This window comes from Macrobrachium nipponense, chromosome 7 (genome assembly GCF_015104395.2).
Source record: "Macrobrachium nipponense isolate FS-2020 chromosome 7, ASM1510439v2, whole genome shotgun sequence".
In the NCBI taxonomy this organism is placed as follows: Eukaryota; Metazoa; Arthropoda; class Malacostraca; order Decapoda; family Palaemonidae; genus Macrobrachium; species Macrobrachium nipponense.
Window position 1 is genome coordinate 113,226,934 of NC_061109.1, and position 21,303 is coordinate 113,248,236.

At 40.1% G+C, this 21,303-nt stretch overlaps 1 protein-coding gene across 3 annotated transcripts in view; it reads right to left on the minus strand.

Moving 5' to 3' along the window:
* LOC135217107 (uncharacterized) overlaps positions 1–21,303 on the minus strand; it is a 172,532-nt gene that overhangs the window by 76,674 nt on the left and 74,555 nt on the right. For all 3 annotated transcript variants that reach the window (XM_064252801.1, XM_064252799.1, XM_064252802.1), the window contains one exon: positions 11,174–11,404. In XM_064252801.1, the coding sequence (XP_064108871.1) occupies positions 11,174–11,404 (231 nt within the window). The remainder of the gene's footprint in view (positions 1–11,173; positions 11,405–21,303) is intronic.

Consider the following 21,303-nt stretch of genomic DNA (forward strand, 5'->3'; position numbering starts at 1 on the left):
TGACTTCTAAATTAAAAATGGGAAATGTTTTTTGGAGAAAAGTGATTATTTGCGAAAGTTAAAGAGTACAACTATCATTTATTATAATGATTACTTAAATAATAAAGGTTGTTTTGCTTGCTATACCCAATTACAGTATCACTATTACGTACTATTATCATATTGCTACTTATTACAGAATATAAACATCGTCATGGTCACCATTTGCATTTGATATTGTTTACATTCTCAAAATCTTGGCTGATTGAGTATTATCAATATCTTCATTGCCAATAGTAGTTATTAGAAGAGATTTAATTTGGAGAGAACTTCTCTCGTAAATTAACCCTTAAACGCCGAAGCGGTAAAAAAAAAATGTCTCCCGTGTGCCGGAGACCTTTCAGAGTGAGCGCGGAAGCGGAAAAAATATTTTTTTCAAAAAATCATAGCGCGCTTAGTTTTGAAGATTAAGAGTTCATTTTTGGCTCCTTTTTTTGTCATTGCCTGAAGTTTATTATGCAACCATCAGAAATGAAAAAAATTATCATTATCATATATAAATAATGCGATATATGATAGCGCAAAAACAAAATTTCATATATAATTGTATTCAAATCGCGCTACGCGCAAAACGGTTAAAGATAACAAGTTACTTTTTTTCGTTGTAATTTACACTAAATTGCGATAATTTTGGTATATAACAAATTGTAAAACGATAAAAGCAACACAGAGAAAATATTATCACAAAATAATGCATGAATTCGTAACGCGCGGATGTAAACACATATTTTTTTCAAAAATTCACCATAAATCTAAATATTGTCCTAGAGACTTCCAATTTCTTTCAAAATTAAGACAAATGATTGAATATTACTATACTGTAAGAATATTAGCTTACAAATGCAGTTTTCGACCATATCTGACGAGTTAAAGTTGACCGAATGTCGAATTTTTTTATATATATTTTTTTATAAGCAATTATTTCGGAAATAGGAAAAGCTACAACTTTCAAATATTTTTTGTTTTATTCTACATGAAATTGCGCACATTTTCATATATAAAACTCTAAGAAATGCCTAATATGAAACGGAGCAAATATTCCGAGAATGGGACTTACGCATTTCGGAGATTTGTGGCGGAGAATCCGCGCGCGGAGGGAAGGAAAGTTTTTTTTAAAAATTCACCATAAATTTAAATATTGTGCTAGAGACTTTGAATTTGTTTCACGATGAAGATAAATGACTGAATATTACTAGACTGTAAGAGTTTTATCTTACAATTGCGTTTTTCGACCATTTCGGTAGAGTCAAATTTGACCGAACGTGGTTTTTTTTCTATTTATCGTGATTTATATGCAAATATTTTGAAAATGAGAAAAGCTACAACCTTCAACTATTTTTGTTGTATTATACATAAAATTGTGCACATTTTCATATATAAAACGTTATGTAACGGCTAATTTAAAATGGTGCAAACATTACCACAATCGCACGTATGATTTTTTCGGAAGAGTTACCGCGCGGACGTAAAGAAAATGTTTTTTTTTTTCATAAATTCACCATAAATCGAAATATTGTGCTAGAGACTTCCAATTTGTTGCAAAATGAAGTTAAATGCTTGAATATTACTAGAATATAAGCATTTTAGCTTACAATTGCGTTTTTCGACCATTTCGGTAGAGTCAAAATTGACCGAAGGTTGAAAATTTGTCACTTATCATTTTTTATATGAAAATATTTCAAAATTGATAAAAGCTACAACCATGGGTTGTTTTTAGTTGTATTTTGCATGAAATTGCGCACATTTTCATATATAAAACTTTATGTAACGGCTAATTTAAAATGGTGCAAACATTACCACAATCGAATGTATGATTATTTTCGGAAGAGTTACCGCGCGGACGTAAGGAAAAAGTTTTTTCATAAATTCACCATAAATCGAAATATTGTGCTAGAGACTTCCAATTAGTTGCAAAATTAAGTTAAATGATTGAATATTACTAAAATATAAGAGTTTTAGCTTACAATTGCGTTTTTCGACCATTTCGGTAGTCAAAGTTGACCGAAGGTTGAAATTTTGGCACTTATCGTTATTTATATGAAAATATCTCAAAACTGATAAAAGCTACAATCATGAGTATTTTTTTGTTGTATTCTAAATAAAAATGCGCACATTTTCATATATAATACTCCATGTAACGGCTAATTTAAAATGGTAAAAAAATTATGTCAAAGTGACGAAATAATTTCCGAGATGTGTCACAGATACTTTTTAGTGCGGCAAGAAAGAAATTCGCGCTTGCGCGCCTGCGTAACGATTGTAAACAAAACAACACCTTGATCCGTGAACTCCCAGCATCCCCCAAGGCGCGTGATTCAAGAGTTTTCGGCTGGTAGGCCTAAAAGTATTTTTCCGCAAATTTTTAAAAAAACTTTTGTATGTCGACGTAAAATACGTCCAGTCAGCACCCGAGAGACAAAAAATGTCGACATAAAATACGTCCAGTCGGCGTTTAAGGGTTAATGAGGTTTGGTTCATAATGTTCACATACTACTTCATTGTAATCATTAGGTGTGAATTCTCCAGTTCCAGACATAGATTTTGCCTGGCTGTTTTTCGTTTTATTCAGCCTCAGCTATCACCTACAGCTTCAATTTACTGGAATTCTTTCTTGAGAAGTCTATTGCATGAGGAATGAACAAAAATGTGTTTCAACTTTACTTATGGAAACCACCATTGAGAATCAGCAGGGTGTAACAACTAGCCTAAGCAACTGATAACCAGACAACGGTGCTATAAACCCTACGGAATGTAAAACCCAATTAAGAATATAGTATCTAACAAGCACCGTGAAAAAGAAATGCCGCTAACCGATGTATTAAAATTACCAATTTGAAACAGAAAAAATAATACATAAGCATTTATAAAACAAGACCTAAAAGTCAGTCCTGACCAATCTTTCATCTCAATATGTAACTAAACTCTCCATCAAACTCTTGCTGACTGTAGAAAGAGATAATAGTTTCTGGCACAATTCATGAGGGTGCTTCCAGCATCTGTTCAGAGCCCAGTTTCATTATATGCCATTTATTTTTCATTCATTGCCTGGTCTTTTCATAGCTAGCTTTCCAAATTCTTCAATATTTCAGTACAATACTTTGCTTAAACATTACCTATAATTTTTTAGCAACTATTTGGGCCAAATATCACAATTTTTGAAAGTAAATTGTATTTTTCCTAACTATACAAACCTGAAATCCTTTACATAAGGAATTACTATCAGCGCCAGCTGGACCGGTCGTAAGATTTAATAACAAGGTAGTTCAGCAGTAACTGCTTGTCCCATGGTCGGGAGTCCCACCTGACTGGATGTAAACATTCCACTTTGCTTTAGGGCAAGGAACAGATTGAGGGGTGGCATGAGGTGGGCCTATATGTAAAGAACCTCAGGTGTGTATAGTTAGGAAAAAAAATTACTTTCAAAAATTGTGATTTATTCCGAGATGTTATAAAAACCATCGGTCCTTTACATATGGAAGACTCACTTATTGGTGGGAGGAATCCGAGTCTTGTGAACAGACTGGTGTTTGCCCAACATGGGTTCCCTCCCTGGTCTTAAGAGCAAAGGGGGGGGAACCTAGCCTCTGTCCAACTAATTGGAGTGAGAACTGCAGGATCAGCGGCCAGACCTCTGGACCAATTCATATGAGGGAGGCATGCGTACCTCTTATGAATAGCAAGCAAGAACTTATGTCATAAGTAAGAAGCCAAATATAAAGCATTGGGTTTGTCTCTTACTGTAGTCCGCTTCCCCCCTTGCTAGGAAGGGACAGATAAGCGCTTCTATCCCTAATTAAAGATAGAATGGAGCTCAGTTACATAGCTTACCTGCATCATCGTCCTATCCAGCACGTGACGACCGCCACCCTCTGTCCACAGGGAGAGGGAAGAAATAGGAGCCAGTTACACTCTCATTCATTCTCCATTCATGCGATATCACGAGGACAAGATGCAACCTTGTCCTGTTAAAGGAGCTGGGTAAGCTACACAACTTGTTGAGCAGCCACCACGGGTCCCAAGGAAAAAGTGTCCAAGGACCTATGGGCAATATCCCAAAGGTAGAAGGAGGTGAAGATGGTCTGGTTGGACCATACCCCTGCCTTCAGCACCTGTACAACAGACAAGTTCTTGTGGAATGCAAGGGTTGGACCAATACCTCTAACTTCGTGGGCTCTCAAACGAAAGGTACTGGTGTCGGCACTCCTCTTGGAGTCGTACGCTTTCCTGATCACCTCACAAAGCCAGAAAGAAACAGTGTTCTTGGACACTTCTTTCTTGGTCACCCCGGTGCTAACGAAGAGGCGTCGACACTCAGGCCTGAGGTGTCGAGTTTTATTCAGATAGCGCCGTAGCACTCTAACAGGACAAAGCAGCATCTCTTCCATATCATTCCCAGTGAAGTCCTCTAGGGAAGGGATTGTGAAGGACTTGAACCTGGCGTCAAGGACCGTAGGGGTCTGAGTCTTCGCTACGAAATCCGGGACGAAATAGAGCGTAACTGATCCCCATCCCCTCAAATGTTTGACATCGAAGGAAAGACCATGAAGTTCTCCTACTCTCTTCGCCGATGCCAGGGCCAGCAGAAAGACAGTCTTGAGGGTCAGATCCCTGTCTGATGACTCCCAGAGAGGCTTGTAGGGTCTATGAGTCAAACTCCTTAACCCTCTTACGCCGGAGCCCTAAAAATCAAAACGTCTCCCGTATGCCGGGCCTGGTTTGGAGTGAGCGCGGAAGTGGAAAAAATATTTTTTCAAAAAATTACAGCGAGCGTACTTTTGAAGATTAAGAGTTCATTTTTGGCTCCTTTTTTTGTCATTGCCTGAAGTTTAGAATGCAACCATCAGAAATGAAAAATAATATCATTATCATATGTAAATAATGCGATATATGGTAGCGAAAAAAAAAAAATTCATACATAATTGTATTCAAATCACGCTGTGCAGAAAACGGTCAAAGCTAACCAGTTACTTTTTTTTGCGTTGTATTGTACACTAAATTGCGATCATTTTGATATATAATACATTGTAAAACAATAAAAGCAACACCGGAAAAATATTATCACAAAATGATGTACGAATTCGTAACGCGGACGCAAAAAAATATTTTTTTCAAAAATTCACCGTAATTCTAAATAATGTTCTAGAGACTTCCAATTTGTTTCAAAATTAAGACAAATGATTGAATATTACGATACTGTAAGAGTTTTAGATTAGAATTGCAGATTTCGACCATTTCGGACGAGTTAAATTTGACCGAATGTCGAAATTTTAATATATATATTTTTTCATATGCACATATTTCGAAGATGGAAAAAGCTACAACCTTCAATTATTTTTTATTGTATTCTTCATGAATTTGCGCACATTTTGATATATGAAACTCTATAAAAAGGCTAATATGAAAAGGAGCAAATATTAGGATAATGCAATGTACGTATTTCGGAGACTTGCGGCCGCGAATCGGCGCGCGGAGTGAAGGTAATATATTTTTCAAAAATTCACCATAAATCACAATATTGTTTTAGAGACTTCAAATTTGTTTCAAAATGAAGAAACATGACGGAATATTACTAGGCCGTAAGAGTTTTAGCTTACAATTGCGTTTTTCAACTATTTCGGTAGAGTCAAATTTGACCGAACGTGGTTTTTTTTCTATTTATCGTGATTTATATGCAAATATTTCGAAAAAAGAGAAAAGCTACAACCTTCAATCATTTTTAGTTGTATTCTACATAAAATTGCGCACATTTTCATATATAAAACTTTATGTAACAGCTAATTTTAAATGGTGCAAACATTTCGACAATCGCACAAAAAAATTCTGATTTTTTCGGAAGAGTTACCGCGCGAACGTAATTTTTTTTTTTTTTCATAAATTCACCATAAATTGAAATATTGTGCTAGAGACTTCCAAGTCGTTGCAAAATGAAGGTAAATGATTGAATATTACTAGAATATAAGAGTTTTAGCTTACAATTACGTTTTTCGACCATTTCGGTAGAGTCAAAGCTGACCGAAAGTTGAAATTTTTGCACTTAACGTTATTTATATGAAAATATTTCAAAACTGATAAAAGCTACAACCATGGGTTGTTTTTTGTTGTATTGTGCATGAAATTGCGCACATTTCCATATATAAAACTTTATGTAACGGCAAATTTAAAAGGGTGCAAACATTAGGACAATCGCACGAAAAAATTTATCGGAAGAGTTATCGCACGAACGTAAGGAAAAAGTTTTTTCATAAATTCACCATAAATCGAAATATTGTGCTAGAGACGTCCAATTTGTTGCAAAATGAAGGCAAATGATTGAATATTACTATAATATAAGAATTTTAGCTTACAATTGCGTTTCTCGACCATTTCTGTAGAGTCAAAGTTGACCGAAGGTTGAAATTTTTGCACTTATCGTTATTTATATGAAAATATTTCAAAATTGATAAAAGCTACAATCATGAGTATTTTTTAGTTGTATTGTGCATGAAATTGCGCACATTTTCATATATAATACTTCATGTAAAGGATAATTTAAAATGGTGCAATAATTATGTCAAAGTGACGAAATAATTTCCGAGATGTGTCACTGATACTTTTTAGTGCGATAAGAAAGAAATTCGCGCTTGCGCGCCTGCGTAGCGATTGTAAACAAAACAACGCCTTGATCCGTGAACTCCCAGCATCCCCCAAGGCGCGTGATACAAAAGTTTTCGGCTGGTAGGCCTATAAGTATTTTTCCGCGAATTTTTAAAAAACTTTTTTGAGCCGACGTATGATACGTCCAATCGGCATACGGGAGACATTTTGACTCGACGTTTAATACGTCCAATCGGCGTAAGAGGGTTAAGACAAGAGTCACATCCCACCCCAGGGGCCTGAGTTCCCTGGGTGGGCAAGACCTCTCAAAGCTCCTCATTAGGAGAGATATTTCCATGGAGGAGGAAATATCAACTCCTCGCAGCTTAAGGTCTAGGGCCAGGGTGGCTCTGTATCCTTTGACTGCAGAGACAAAGAGGAGCTTCTCTTGGCAAAAAAAGATGAGGAAATCTGCTACCTGCTGAAGGGTGGCTCTGAGCGGAGAGATACCCCGTCTACGACACCAACCACAAAAGATGGACCACTTTCCCTGGTATACTGCTGCAGAGGACTGTCTGAAGTATCCAGCCATCTCTGTTGCTGCTCCGCGAGAAAAGCCTCTCACTCACAAGAGATGGTAGATAACCGCCAGTCGTGAAGACACAGGGAATGTACTGCCTGGTGGTGCCATTCAACATGCAGTTGACATAGCAGGTCCGGATACCAAATGGCCTGAGGCCATTTGGGTGCCACCAGAATCATCCGAAGACTGCTGGTGACCAGCACCCTCCTGATCACCTTGTGAATCAGACGGAATGGGGGGAAAGGCTTAAACTATGAGGTTATCTAATGGAAGTTGGAATGCGTCCTCTGCAGCTGCCCATGGGTCCAGCACAACTGAGGAGAAAACCTGAAGTTTTCTGTTGTGCCGGGTGGCGAACAGATCTGCTACTGGACGCCCCAACAGGTTGAACAGCCTTTCTGCCACGTCTGGGTGAAGAGACCATTCTTTCCCAATCACCTGATTCTGGCAGCTGAGCATGTCTGCCACTACATTCCTCTTGCCTGGAATGTATCTGGCTGGAAGCTCTACCGAGTGAGCTACGGCCCGCTCGTGCACCTGCATCATCAACTGGTGCAACAGGAGGGACACTAGGGCCCCCGTTTGTTGACGTATGCCACTACAATAGAATTGTCGCTCATCAACATCCCCAAGTGTCCCATCAGTCGCTCATGAATTTTCTTGGAGCACGAGAAACACTGCCTTGAGTTCCAGGAAGTTGATGTGAAGGTGCTTGTCGTGACGGTTCCACATTCCTGCAACCAGCAACTCTTCCAGGTGTGCGCCCCAAGCCTCGGTCGATGTGTCTGAGAACAGAAGCATCTCCGGAGGGGGAGTGCGCAGGAGCACTCCTATTAAGAGGTTCCTGTCGTCTAGCCACCAGGCCAGATTCTCCCTTACTTCATGCGTGAGAGGAACCAGGAAGGACTGTGGATCCCGCGCCTGTGACCAGCACTCCTTTAGTCTCCATTGAAGAGACTGCAGGTGAAGACGCAGGTGACGACAGGTGACCAATCATGACTTTGCCACTGCTGAGCTGACTGTTCCTGTCGTGACAGGAACCGTCGAGCTGCCTCCCTGAACCTGCTGATGTGTGAGTCTGCGGGGAAGACTCGTGCTGCTACCGTATCGATCAGCATGCCCAGGTACTTTATCCTCTGCTTGGGTTCGAGATCTGACTTCTCGAAATTTACCACGATCCCCAGATCGCGACAAAAGTCGAGGAGTCGATCTCTTTCCTGTAGCAACTGCGAGCGAGAGCTCGCCAGGACCAGCCAATCGTCGAGATACCTCATCAGACATATCCCCACCCGCGGAGGCAGACACACCTGACAGCGGAGGAAGGATCCCCCCTGAGTGGACAGAAGATCCGGAGTACAACTCAAGGTCGGGATGTCGCCCTCCCCCCTCTGCACTCGACAGATCGAGTGAAGAGGCGGAGAGAGGCATGTCTCCTGAAGGGGAGAGAGCCATATGCGGGAGCTGACGAGGGGGGAGAAAAGAAGACAACGTATCTGTCACCAGAAGTGTCAAGGGAGAGCTTTCCGATGACACCTTGGCAGCTTTATGTGGCTTCTTCCTCTTCTCATACAGCTCCCACTGCTCCTCCGACCAAGAGACGCAACAATCACGTTATAATACGAGAACATTCACGCCCTCAGCACCTTGTGCACAGGGCATGAGGGTGTCCACGTCACTAGACCGGAAAGACCCACACTTTCGGCCTCCCACTCCAGGGCACACTCTCCAGTTGGATGGGGGGTGCAAGGGCTTCTCTGAATCGTGGGACTGCATGATGTCCAGTGATGCAATCCACAGCAAATAAATTAATAAAGTACTTACAATTCAACACACAAGTATACAAGAAACAGGTTGAAAGCCAAGAAGTTTGTCAACAATCTCAAGACAGAGGCGGGCAGAAAGGCGAACACACGTCTTCACCCGACAGCGGTCGAAAGCAAAGTGGAATGTTTATGTTCAGTCAGGCGGGACTCCCGACCATCGGAAAAGCAGTTACTACCGAACTTCCTTGTTATTAAATCTTACAACCGGTCCAGCTGGTGCCAATAGTAATTCCTTACATAAAGGACCAATGGTTTGTATAACGTGTCGGAAAAAACTTTAAGTATATGTATAAGTAAGCTGTCTTATATTACTGCTTATAACAACATACTAAAGAATGACCTTATAAACAGAATTCACAAAAACTCTTGAAACAATTACAAATTTTTAATTATATAAGTTGTATTTTTCATAGCGAACAAACCTGAGGTCCTAACAAAGGATAAATCTTCTGGCACCAGCTGGAAACTGGTTAAAAGCAATAAAAAATTGTATATGCAAGGAATCTGTGGAATCTGGTATCTAAAGCATAGCTGAGGTGGAGGGTGGTCAGCAACCATGCTTGAACACTGTGATGCATTTAGTCTTTCTTCCAACCTAGGATTACCAGAGGGACGGTAGAGGTGGGAAGTCAATGTTAAGACCTCAGGTATTTTAGGTATGAAAAATAAAATAAAAAATTTGTCATTTGTACATTTGCGGAAAAAACCGGTCTTAACAATGAACAATAGAATAGTCATACCTGGAGGGAGGTACGAAAATCCTGAACTGAGTGGAGGTTCGGCATACCTGACCACTCTTCCTAGAAATGAGAATTATAAAGAAAAATGTCTAAGCCTGTGAGAGATTAGATATATTGGTATCTAAAACTCAATTCACTATGAGTAAATACAATGCAACATGTCCAGATTCACTCCATACATGGAAAATAAAGAGAACCATATCTGTTCAAGCAACATTGTCACCACTCCTCACTCCGCCTGCTGGAGAGAGGAGTATATGGTACTGAGAAGCAGATTTCTATGTTATATGGAACATAAAAAGAAAGTGATATAACAGTAAGGCTGCCGTACTCATTTGCATCAGGCCAGTTCCAGCAATGTACTCATTTGCATCAGGCCAGTTCCAGCGATGTACTCATTTGCATCAAGCCAGTTCCAGCGATGATGTGTTTAATCTTCAACCCGCCAAGACAAAGTGAAGGCCACATCTTTCTGACAAAGAACTCATTCCAAGGCAGCCCTGTAGCCTTTGATAGCAGAGACACAAAGACGTTTCCCTGTTCTGAGGAAGATCAGAGTTCACTACCTGATGAACAGAAGTTCCAAGTGGAGAGAAACCTGTCGACAACACCATTGACAGTAGACAGCCCGCTTACCCTGGTACAAGACTGATGAAGATCTCCTGAGGTAGCCAGACGTCTGAGCCGGTGCTCTGCGAGAAAAACCTCTCGCTCATAAGAGATACCGGACAGTCTCCACCCGTGAACAGATAGGGACCAAACCAACTGGTGGTACCTCTCTGAATGAGGTTGGTGGAGAAGGCTGTGCCAGTGTAGTTGCTGACCACCCTCCACCTCATCTATGCTTTTAGATGCCAGATGCCACAGATTCTTTGCATATACATACAATTTTTTATTGTTTCAACCAGTCTCCAGCTTGCGCCAGAAGATTTATCCTGTTGTTAAGACCAAACGTTTGTTCTGCACATACAATTAATTCATAAATATCTAATGCTCTGAAGGGATACAAAGCATATGACACCTGATTACTAAGTCTATTTTATGTGACAGAGAGAGAGAGAGAGAGAGAGAGAGAGAGAGAGAGAGAGAGAGAGAGAGAGAGAGAGAGAGAGAGAGAGAGAGAGAGAGAGAGAGAGAGAGAGAGAGAGAGAGAGAGAGAGAATTCCTCAAGCATTCATCAGTCAGTAAGCAATTAAAAGATATAAAGAAGTAATTAACAGTCCTTTGCCTGTCATCCTTTTCAATTTGCGTTTCACTTTCATGTACACATGTTCTGCTTTCTGATAACTTCTTACTTCGTCTTTTAGTTTTTCCATAGCAATAACTGCTTGCCCTGAATACTAATAGAAACTAATTAGTACAAGGACAAAGCAATAATGAACACTGGAGTGAAATGGGCTTAGTACTATACTTACTTTCTTACAAAAGGGGCAGGTTTTATTGAAAGGTAGCAATCCACTGGCAATTTCTTCCTTATCTGACAATCTTTCTTGTGTGTTTCTGGGACTTGCATCCTCAGCCTTTTCCCCTTTATCATCATCATCATCATCATCTTCTGGATCACTCTGCGAAGAGGGCATGCTATTTTGCGCAGTACTTTCAGGGTGCGAATCACTATTGTGCTTTAACTGATGAATATTTAGTAACTGCAATTACAAGAAAAAATATCTTAATATAACAAATCTCTGAACCATATATACAGTGCTTTTTGTCTCAAAAGGTTAGCACAGTTATATGTAATATCTGTGAAATTTTTTAATTTTGTTAGATGGGTAGGGAAATTCTTATTCACCATTATAAAAACAGTGTATGTAGAGATAACAAACTTCATACACTGAGCATTGTTAAAGTAACCTGACCAATCACAATGCTTTCTGCTACGTCTGGTAAAAAACTAAACTGATAAACTGTATTACCTTTCTGGTGGTAAATTTACAAAACGAAAATGCTTAGAACTAAAGCATAAAAAGAAGTAAATAAACAAATAAATACCAAGTGTGTTAACAAAAACTGTAGCATAATCTAGCATAATGAATGATCAACATCGTTAAGCCAACAATTCTCACTAGCATCTCTTTATATGCCTTGTCCTACTTTTTGTTCACTCCTGCAGCTTGATATTAATCTGCTAACCACAAAATTTAAAGAGAATGTGATACTGCATTTTTCTTTCACCCTTCGGAGCTTATTCCTAAGCTTTTGAATTCAAAGTTAAAGATATCATTCATTGTATGATATATATGTAAGCACAATTTTAGACTCAACATATTTACATGTACGGTGCACCAATTCATTACATTCTTGAAACAAATACTTCCCTGAGCAACAGGATTCTAAAAACTTTGTTGTGCTGATGGCAATTTGCTATAAGCCAATTCAAATTCAAGCAATTTCTAGGCAGATTTCGTAGTTAATTTCACTCAAATAATAATAATAAACCACAGCTGTCCTAATTAGAAAATGTAGTCTTGTAATCTGTCAATTCTGTACATTTTCTCCTGCAGATAATAAATTTGTAGTCAAGCTCCCAAAAAAGTCCTGTAAACTCAACAGTGAAGCTTAAAAGGTAAAGGTTAAATGAAAAAGTCTAACCTATAGGCTCTAGGCAACTGACTCTGGTGATGATTAACAAACTTCATTGTGAGATGTACAGACAAAATACAGAGGTCTCTTATAACATAAAAGATATACAATACCTATTATTGTTATTAATTAATAAAAGATTAGTTTATCCAGACTTCTGAGCCTAATAAAGGCTCTTCTCAAGCTGGTTTTCAGGAATTAATCCTGAAGAAAAAAAAAAACTTTATTTAGAAAACCAGTTTTATTTAGGAACATGATGATCCAATTAAATAAGAAAGCTTCTTTGATGGATAAAACAAAATATACAGTACTATACTACTTTGCAATGTGCAATATTCTATTTCCCTTTACATGCTTTAAAAAGAAATACTGAATACGACGAAGCTCCATCTCAAGAAAACATTTTCTTGTACCACGTTCTTTATCAGTAATAATGTATTTACAGATGTCAGTTACAATAATCCAAAGTAATAATTCATACCATAGTCTTTTCTATATGAGAGAATTTAAGCAAATGGAGCTTTTAAAAAATCATCCACATAAAAACAGAATCAACAGTTTTAAAACTCCAAAATTATGATTCCACTGGCTTTTAATTGCATTAGCTTTGCTGATGTCAGTAAACATGATCTACAGTAACAGTACATACTATAGTCGATTCATTTAAGGTAGATTCTTGCGCCTACGAGACGTTTGTTTGGCGGCCTCTGATTGGCTGGTACTGGGAGGCAGACTGCTCGCTCAGTGGGTCATATTTTCGTTTGTAGCTTAGAAAACTAGCAAAATGTTTACATTTCTTCATTTATCTCACGTTTTACAAAAGATAGGAAAGTTTTGGTCATACCAAAGGATTCGGTATTAAATGTACAATTAATTAATCTTTTCCTGAAATCAATAAGTTAAAATACAAAGGAATTACAACGAGTAGAAGTGAAGGGAGAAACATTTCATTCTTTATACCTGTTTTTATTCATCATCGGATTTTGCATAATTCATGAGATCAAGATAAAATAAAATCTTGTGTTATTAAACAATAAAATCACCCTGAATATGCTGGTGCTTTCAGATTTTAGATGCGTGTATTATGTAAAGAAAAAATGAAGAATATGTCTTATTATGTTGCATTCGTGCTTGACTCGGTTTGGCAGTTGCCAATTGGCGATATGAGAAGTTTGCAGTTTCGAGACCATGTATTTACCGAATTATTATGTCATTACATTTTCTATAAATAAATGCATAGAATTCCCATTATGACTTTCGAACATTTTTACTCAAATATCATATATGTCCGTATTTCTGGACATATCTGATAAAAAAAGTAAATAATCAGATGGATGCATCTGGTATCGTTGGAGGTGTAGGCTGGCCGCGGGCGGGAAATTCAGTCCAGGAAAGAATTTGAACTCTACGGACCTACTTCGCACTCTTCAGCTCATCCTTAGTTTTAATGAGGTTGGTTTCAACATATTGTTTCTAATTTTCTTATATGAATATATTTTCAAACGAAAGAGATATCAGAGACTTAATTGAGTGATATGAAATAATAATAATCTCAGTGGAGCAATAAACAGCAACGAACTAAGCACGATTTCTTTTTCTTTTCAAGCAGATGTCTCGAGATGACAGCACCATTCGTCGCACCGTTTCCAGATTTGCAAGTCAAGCTCGCAACATTATAATGAATGTTCATCGTTACTTCAGCTCACAGTGGGGAGCAGACTCAAGAAATGAAGTATTTGAGAAGACCGCCAAAGCTACAGGAGTGCCAACCAACACGGTGAAAAAAATCAAACGACAGTCATCTGAGTGTGGCAGCGTCCCCTTCGCTTCACCTGTATATCCCAGGAAGAGGATCCGAGTGAAGGACAAGGTGGATAGTTTTGAAAATGAGTGTATTCGGAAGGAGATTTTGTCTTTTTACGAGAGAGGAGAGCTCCCAACGTTAGATGCCCTACTGGAAAAAGTGAAGGAAGACCCGGTAAAGTTTAATGGTGGAAGAACAACGTTATGGAAAATTGTGAGAGGGCTTGGATTCCGTTACAAAAAAGTGACGAGTGGAAGAGCAATTTTAATGGAACGTGATGATATAGTGGCAGCGAGAACTGAATACCTACGGTTAATTGAAAAGAATAGGAATTGTAGTCCAACTGAACGTAAACCTGAAGTATTCCTGGATGAAACTTGGATAAACCAAAATGAATGTGTACGTCAGTGTTGGACAACGGGTGAAGGCGAAATAGAACCCAAACTTAAGACTGGAAAGGGGTCAAGATTTATTGTGGTGCACGCGGGGAGTGAGAAGGGGTTTGTCAAAGATGCGCTATTGTTGTTTATGTCAAAAAATGGTGCCAAAGGGGACTACCATGATTCCATGGACCATGAAAGGTTTTTAAAGTGGTTTAAGGAACAACTATTGCCTAATTTAGAAGATAGATCTCTAATCATAATGGACAATGCTCCCTACCATAGCAAAATAGAAAATAAAGTGCCAACAACCAGCAACAGAAAAAGTGAAGTCATAGAGTGGCTTTCTTCTAATAACGTCACCCACGACCCATCAGCAACAAAGCCAAAATTGCTGCAGATTGCCAAGTGTCACAAAGAAAAACAGAGGTATGTGATAGATGAGATAGCCCGTGCAAATGGTCATGATGTGCTCAGACTGCCACCATATTATTGTCAGTTTAACCCCATAGAACTTATATGGGCTCAAATAAAGGGGGATATCAGAAAAAATAACTCTAATGCAAATCAATCTTTGAAAACTGTTGAGCAGCTTATGAGACTGGCGATAGACAAAGTTACAACAGAAGACTGGAAGAAATGTTTTCACCACGTTAAGAAATTAGAAGATGATTATAGGAGGAAAGATGTTGCTAGAGAGCATATGTTTGAAAGTTTTTTTATTGACATTGGAGATGACGAAACTGAAAGTAATGATATTGATATTAGGGAGGATGACACTGACAGTGATGATATATATCAATGATTTGTTTTTAAAAAGTTGAAGACCTAACAGTGTTTCTATAGTTTTCCATTTTTTAGATAGGCAATTTCATAAATACAGTATATCCATATGAGTTTCCTTTTTTTTAATATTTAATGGCATAACAAGGTACATATCTGTTTATAAATTCTTTTTACTTGGTTTCAATAGAAAAGGGGATATCAATGTATCTCTATAATTTCCCATTCTTTTTGTTTCAATAGGTAATGACATGACTATGTATATATGTATGATTTTCCTTTATTTATTTTTTAAATAATGATGACGTAAGAAAATTTGTAAGATTTTAATTTCTTTTTGTTCATATCGATAGCCTAATGACATACCAATGTAAGCCTACTGTGTATGACTTTCTTTTGTGTTTATGACATGATATATCTCCATGAATTTCCATTCTTTTTGTTCAAAAAGATGAAGATATAACAGTCTTCTGATTAGTCTCATTATCCTACATGTACTATATATATACAATTATGCAGGGCTGTGGGAACGGTTACGGGAGCTATTCTAACTCAGGTATGAATTAAGTGATTCAAGAATAATCAACTACCTTAGGAGAAAACTAAGCAAATTTTTCCTAAACATTGTTGTAGACATGTTGTCAAGTGTAACATGTATATAAAGGAGATAAACATTCTGGTGTAAGAGTAACTCAAGCAATTCTGAAAAAGACAGTATATTATATTCGTTACATCGTCAACAAATTTTATGGTAAGAAATAAACATATGTACTTATATTTATTAAGTGAATATATGAAAACCATAAGCTTTTGATGTTATTGGCCAGAGAAACAAGTTCTGTTATTTATCAGTGAGCCTCATAAACCATGTACACCCAGATGCATCCATCTGATTATTTACTTTTCTTTTATCAGATATGTCCAGAAATACGGACATATATAATATTTGAGTAAAAATGTTCGAAAGTCATAATGGGAATTCTATGCATTTATTTATAGAAAATGTAATGACATAATAATTCGGTAAATACATAGTCTCGAAACTGCAAACTTCTTATATCGCCAATTGGCAACTGCCAACACGCCAACGGCTCTAGCTGAGAGGCGTCTCTCGGCACTACTGTCAACCGAGTCAAGTACGGATGCAACATAATAAGACATATTCTTCATTTTCTCTTTACATATTACACACATTTAAAATCTGAAAGCACCAGCGTATCAGGGTGATTTTATTGTTTTAAAACACAAGATTTCATTTTATCTTGATCTCATGAATTATGCAAAATCCGATGATGAATAAAAACAGGTATAAAGAATGAAATATTTCTCCCTTCACTTCTACTCGTTGTAATTCCTTTGTATTTTAACTTATTGATTTCAGGAAAAGATTAATTAATTGTACATTTAATACTGAATCCGTTGGTATGACCAAAACTTTCCTATCTTTTGTAAAATGTTATTGTTATTATACAATTAAGTTTGTTCATACTTACCTGGCAGATATATATATAGCTGTATTTTTCTGACGTCCGACAGAAAATTTCAAAAACTCGACGGCACACGCAGTGGGCGGCCAGGTGGTAGTACCCATTCCCGCCGCTGGGAGGCGGATATCAGGAACCATTCCCATTTTCTATTCATATTTTTATTAATGTCTCTGTCTCCTGAGGGGAGGAGGGCGGGCACTTTAATTATATATATCTGCCAGGTAAGTATGAACAAACTTAATTGTATAATAACAATAACATTTTGTTCATGCCACTTACCTGACAGATATATATATAGCTGAATCCCCCACCTTCGGATGGTGGGAAGAGACCAAGAATAGGATTTTTTTAGGAAACTTAAATTAAGTAGATGATATACATCTTGGTTCCTTACCTGTTTGCAAAGTAGACTATGTTGGGGGGCAAATTACTGTCACGTAAGGCTGCTTTTGCTTAATCACAGAGTTGCCAGCCAGGTGGAGACCTGTAGTGCTGGTGCGCTCTGGATGATCTGTCAACGGGTGCGAGACCTCAGCGTGACAAGATCATCGAGGCCATACAAATGAGGGCAACGAAGCAACTGACCACCACCTGACCAACTATTCACAAAAACCCCTTAAAACTAACTAAAGGATGGGAGATCTTCACTAAGACTCACCACAACCTAAAAACACAACACCTAACTTAAACCTAACTAAGGGATAGGAAAGAGCTACTTCCGGACCCCAATACTGTGTCCGCAGAAACGTATGGCCCCAGTGCATTACAATCGTCATAAATCGTTCTCACATCCCACTTAGGTAATGTGGGAGGCCGAAGACGGAGTTAGTACTCCTCCAAAATGGTGCAATCAAGGATGTCCTTGATTGACATGTTCTTTTGGAAGGCAAGAGAGGTAGCAACGGCTCGTAACTTCGTGCGCTTTTACTCGGAAGAGGCTCAAATCAGTCTTCTGGAAAGATGAATGAGCCTCCCGAATGGTGTCCCTTAGAAAGAAAGCAACAGCATTCTTCGATAAAGGTAACTCTGGTCTCTTCACAGAGCACCAGAGGTTACCTGAGGGACCTCTTACCTCTTTCGTTCTATGCACGTAGAACTTGAGAGCCCTGACCGGGCACAGGACTCTCTCTGGTTCTTGGCCCACCAGACTTGACATACCCTTGATCTCGAAAGTCTTCGGCCAAGGGTTCGAAGGATTTTCATTCTTCGCCAAGAAAGTTGGGTTCAACGAGCAGACAGCATTGTCCCCTTTGAATCCCATTAACTTGCTAAACGCTTGAATTTCACTAACTCTCTTAGCCGTCGCAAGAGAAGTTAGGAAAAGAGCCTTCCTTGTCAGGTTTCGAAGAGACGCTGCCTGAAGCGGTTCGAAAGTGCTCGACATAAGGAATTTAAGGACTACATCCAGGTTCCATGATGGAGGTCTCATTTGAGGAACCTTCGAGGTCTTGAAAGACTTTAAAAGGTCACGAATATCCTTGTTGTCAGACAGGTCGAGGCCTCTGTGCCTAAAAACCGCTGACAACATGCTTTATATCCCTTGATGGTAGGGACCGCTAAGTTTCTGCACATTCCTGAGAAAGAGCAGAAAATCAGCTATCTGGTTCACAGAGGTCGAGGAAGAGGAAACTCCCTCCTTTTACACCATGCCCTGAAGGAAGCCCACTTCGATTGGAAACAGCTCTTGTGAAGCACGTTTCGCATGTGCGATTGTCTCTCGCAGCTGCTTTCGAAAAACCTCTCGCTCTGGCCAACTTTTCGATAGTCTGAACGCAGTCAGACCCAGAGCGGAGAGGTTTTGGTGAAACCTTTCGAAGTGAGGCTGTTTGAGTAGATCTTTCCTCCAGGGCAATGTCCTTGGAAAGTCTACAAGGAAAGACATGACCTCTGTGAACCATTCTCTCATTCTCTCGCTGGCCACATCGGAGCGATCAGGGTTAACCCTCGTCCCTTCCGAGGCCGCAAACTTCCTCATGACTTCCCCAGAATCTTGAATGGTGGGAAGGCGTATAAGTCTAGGCCCGTCCAATTCCAAAGCAAAGCGTCTACCGCGATTGCTTCTGGATCCAGGACCGGGGAGCAGTAAAGAGGAAGTCTCTTGGTCCTTGACGTTGCGAATAAGTCGACCAGTGGACGTCCCCACAACGTCCACAGGTCTCGACAAACGTCTTCGTTCAAGGTCCATTCCGTCGGTAGGACTTGGTCCCGAACGACTGAGAAGGTCTGCCCTGACGTTTTGCACTCCTGCAATGAATCTCGTCAGGATAGTCACCTTTTTTCTCTTTGCCCACAGCAGAATCTCTCTCGCTAGGGAAAACAACGTTCTGGAGTGTGTTCCTCCCTGGTTTTTTAAATAAGCGAGTGCTGTGGTATTGTCCGAGTTTATCTGAACAATCTTGTTCTCCAAACTCTTTTCGAAGAACTGCAGGGACAGAAATACTGCTGCCAGTTCTTTGACATTTATATGCCAGGCTACCTGTTCCCCTCTCCAGGAGCCTGACACTTCCTTCCCCCCTAGTGTTGCTCCCCATCCTGTGATGGAAGCGTCTGAAAACAACACTAGGTCGGGGCTCAGAAGACTTAGGACACGCCCTCTTGAAGCTTCTGAGGGTCCAACCACCATCTTAGGTGGTTCTTGATTGGAAGCGATATCCTCAATATGGCATTGAGATCGTCCTTGGCCTTCCACTCGTCCGCAAGGAAAAATTGGAGAGGCCTGATGTGCAGTCTTCCCAAGGAAACAAACCTTTCTATCGAGGAAATGGTCCCCAGCAGACTCATCCATTCCCTCGCCGAGCAAGTCTCTTTTCCTTAGAAAGGCTGAGATCTTTTCTAAGCCTAGCCGCTGACGTTCCTGGGACGGAAACGCTCGAAAAGCCACTGAATCCATCTGAATCCCCAGATACACGATGGACTGTGTTTGGGGTCAGATGCGACTTTTCGAGGTTGACCAGAAGTCCCAGGGGACTTCGCTAAGGCTAAAGTGAACTGCAAGTCCTTCAGACACTTCTCTCTCGACGACGCTCTGATCAGCAGTCGTCGAGGTACAGGGAAACTCTTATTCCCGAAGAGTGTAGCCACCTCGCACGTTCTTCATTACTACTGTGAACACCATCGGAGCCGTGGTCAGTCCGAAGCACATAGCTCTGAACTGCCATACTTTGTTGTCTAAGGACAAACCTTAGATACTTTCTTGAAAGAGGGTGGTGGATCGGGTATGTGAAACGTACGCGTCCTGCAAGTCTAAGGATACCATCCAGTCGCCCGGTCTCAACGCTCCCAGAACAGAATGAGGCGTCTCCATCGTGAATTTGTTCTTTTCCACGAAAAGATTGAGCCTGCTTACATCTAGAACTGGACGCCAACCTGACGACTGCTTCGGTACTAGGAAGATTCTGTTGTAAAAACCTGGCGACCCCAGGTCCGCGACTTGTTCCACCGCTCTTTTGTCGATCATCTGCTGAAGGAGATCGAACAATACTTTCTTCTTTTCTCCCTAATAGGATGGAGAAAGGTCTCTGGAGTCGTAGAAAGAGGAGGAAGATCTAAAAAGGGGATCTTGTACCCTGCTCCACGATCTTGAGGGACCAAGAGTCCGTGTCTCTCTCTCTCCACGCTCCCGCAAAAAACTTTCAGTCTGGCTCCGACTGGTGTCTGAAGGACATGCTTCTCACTTGGAAGGCTTTGGCTTAAAGGAAGCTCTTCCTCGTGAAAACTCTCTCCCTCGAGGAGCTGCTCTCGAGGGGGGAGCCCCACGAAAGGGCTTTACTTTCTTCGGCGGTCGAACCGCAGCTGAAGAGGTTGAAGGTACGGCTGACCGTCTTGTAGACTGGGCCAAAAGGTCCTGAGTTGCCTTCTCTTGTAAGCTGTTCGTCAGGTCCTTTACCAAAGTCTGGGGAAGAGATGGTTCGAAAGAGGCGAAAACAGCAAATCCGCTTTCTGAGCTGGAGTCACCGAACGAGCTGTGAAGTTGCACAGCAAAGCTCCTCTTTTTTAATAAAGCCGTTCCAAAATGAGATACGAGCTCCTCCGAACCATCCCTGACGGCTTTGTCCATACATGCTAACACGCTGGACAGCTCCCCAGACTGAGAGATTCTGGGCTTCTCGCTTGTAGATCCAGAACTCCCAAACACCAGTCAAGGAAGTTGAACACTTCCAGCGTCCTGAGCAGACCCTTCAAATGATGGTCAGTCTCCGACGCGGTCCAGGTTACCTTAGCAGAGGTAAAGCGACCTCCTCTGCAAATCCACTAGGCTGGAGAAATCTCCTTGAGCCGAAGAAGGGATACGAACTCCCACTTCATCTTTGGTTCTATACCAAATGCCCCCTTTTCCACTAAGTCTAGTAGGAGGCAAGGCGAAAGTCGTCTTGCCTTGGTCTCTCCTTCGTACCATCCAATCCTGGAGCTTTTTAAAAGCACGTTTCGTTGAGAGAGAAGTTTTCATCTCTACAAACTCCGGGGTTTTTCCAGTTTTAGATGAAGAAAACTGCGAAGGAGGAGACTTG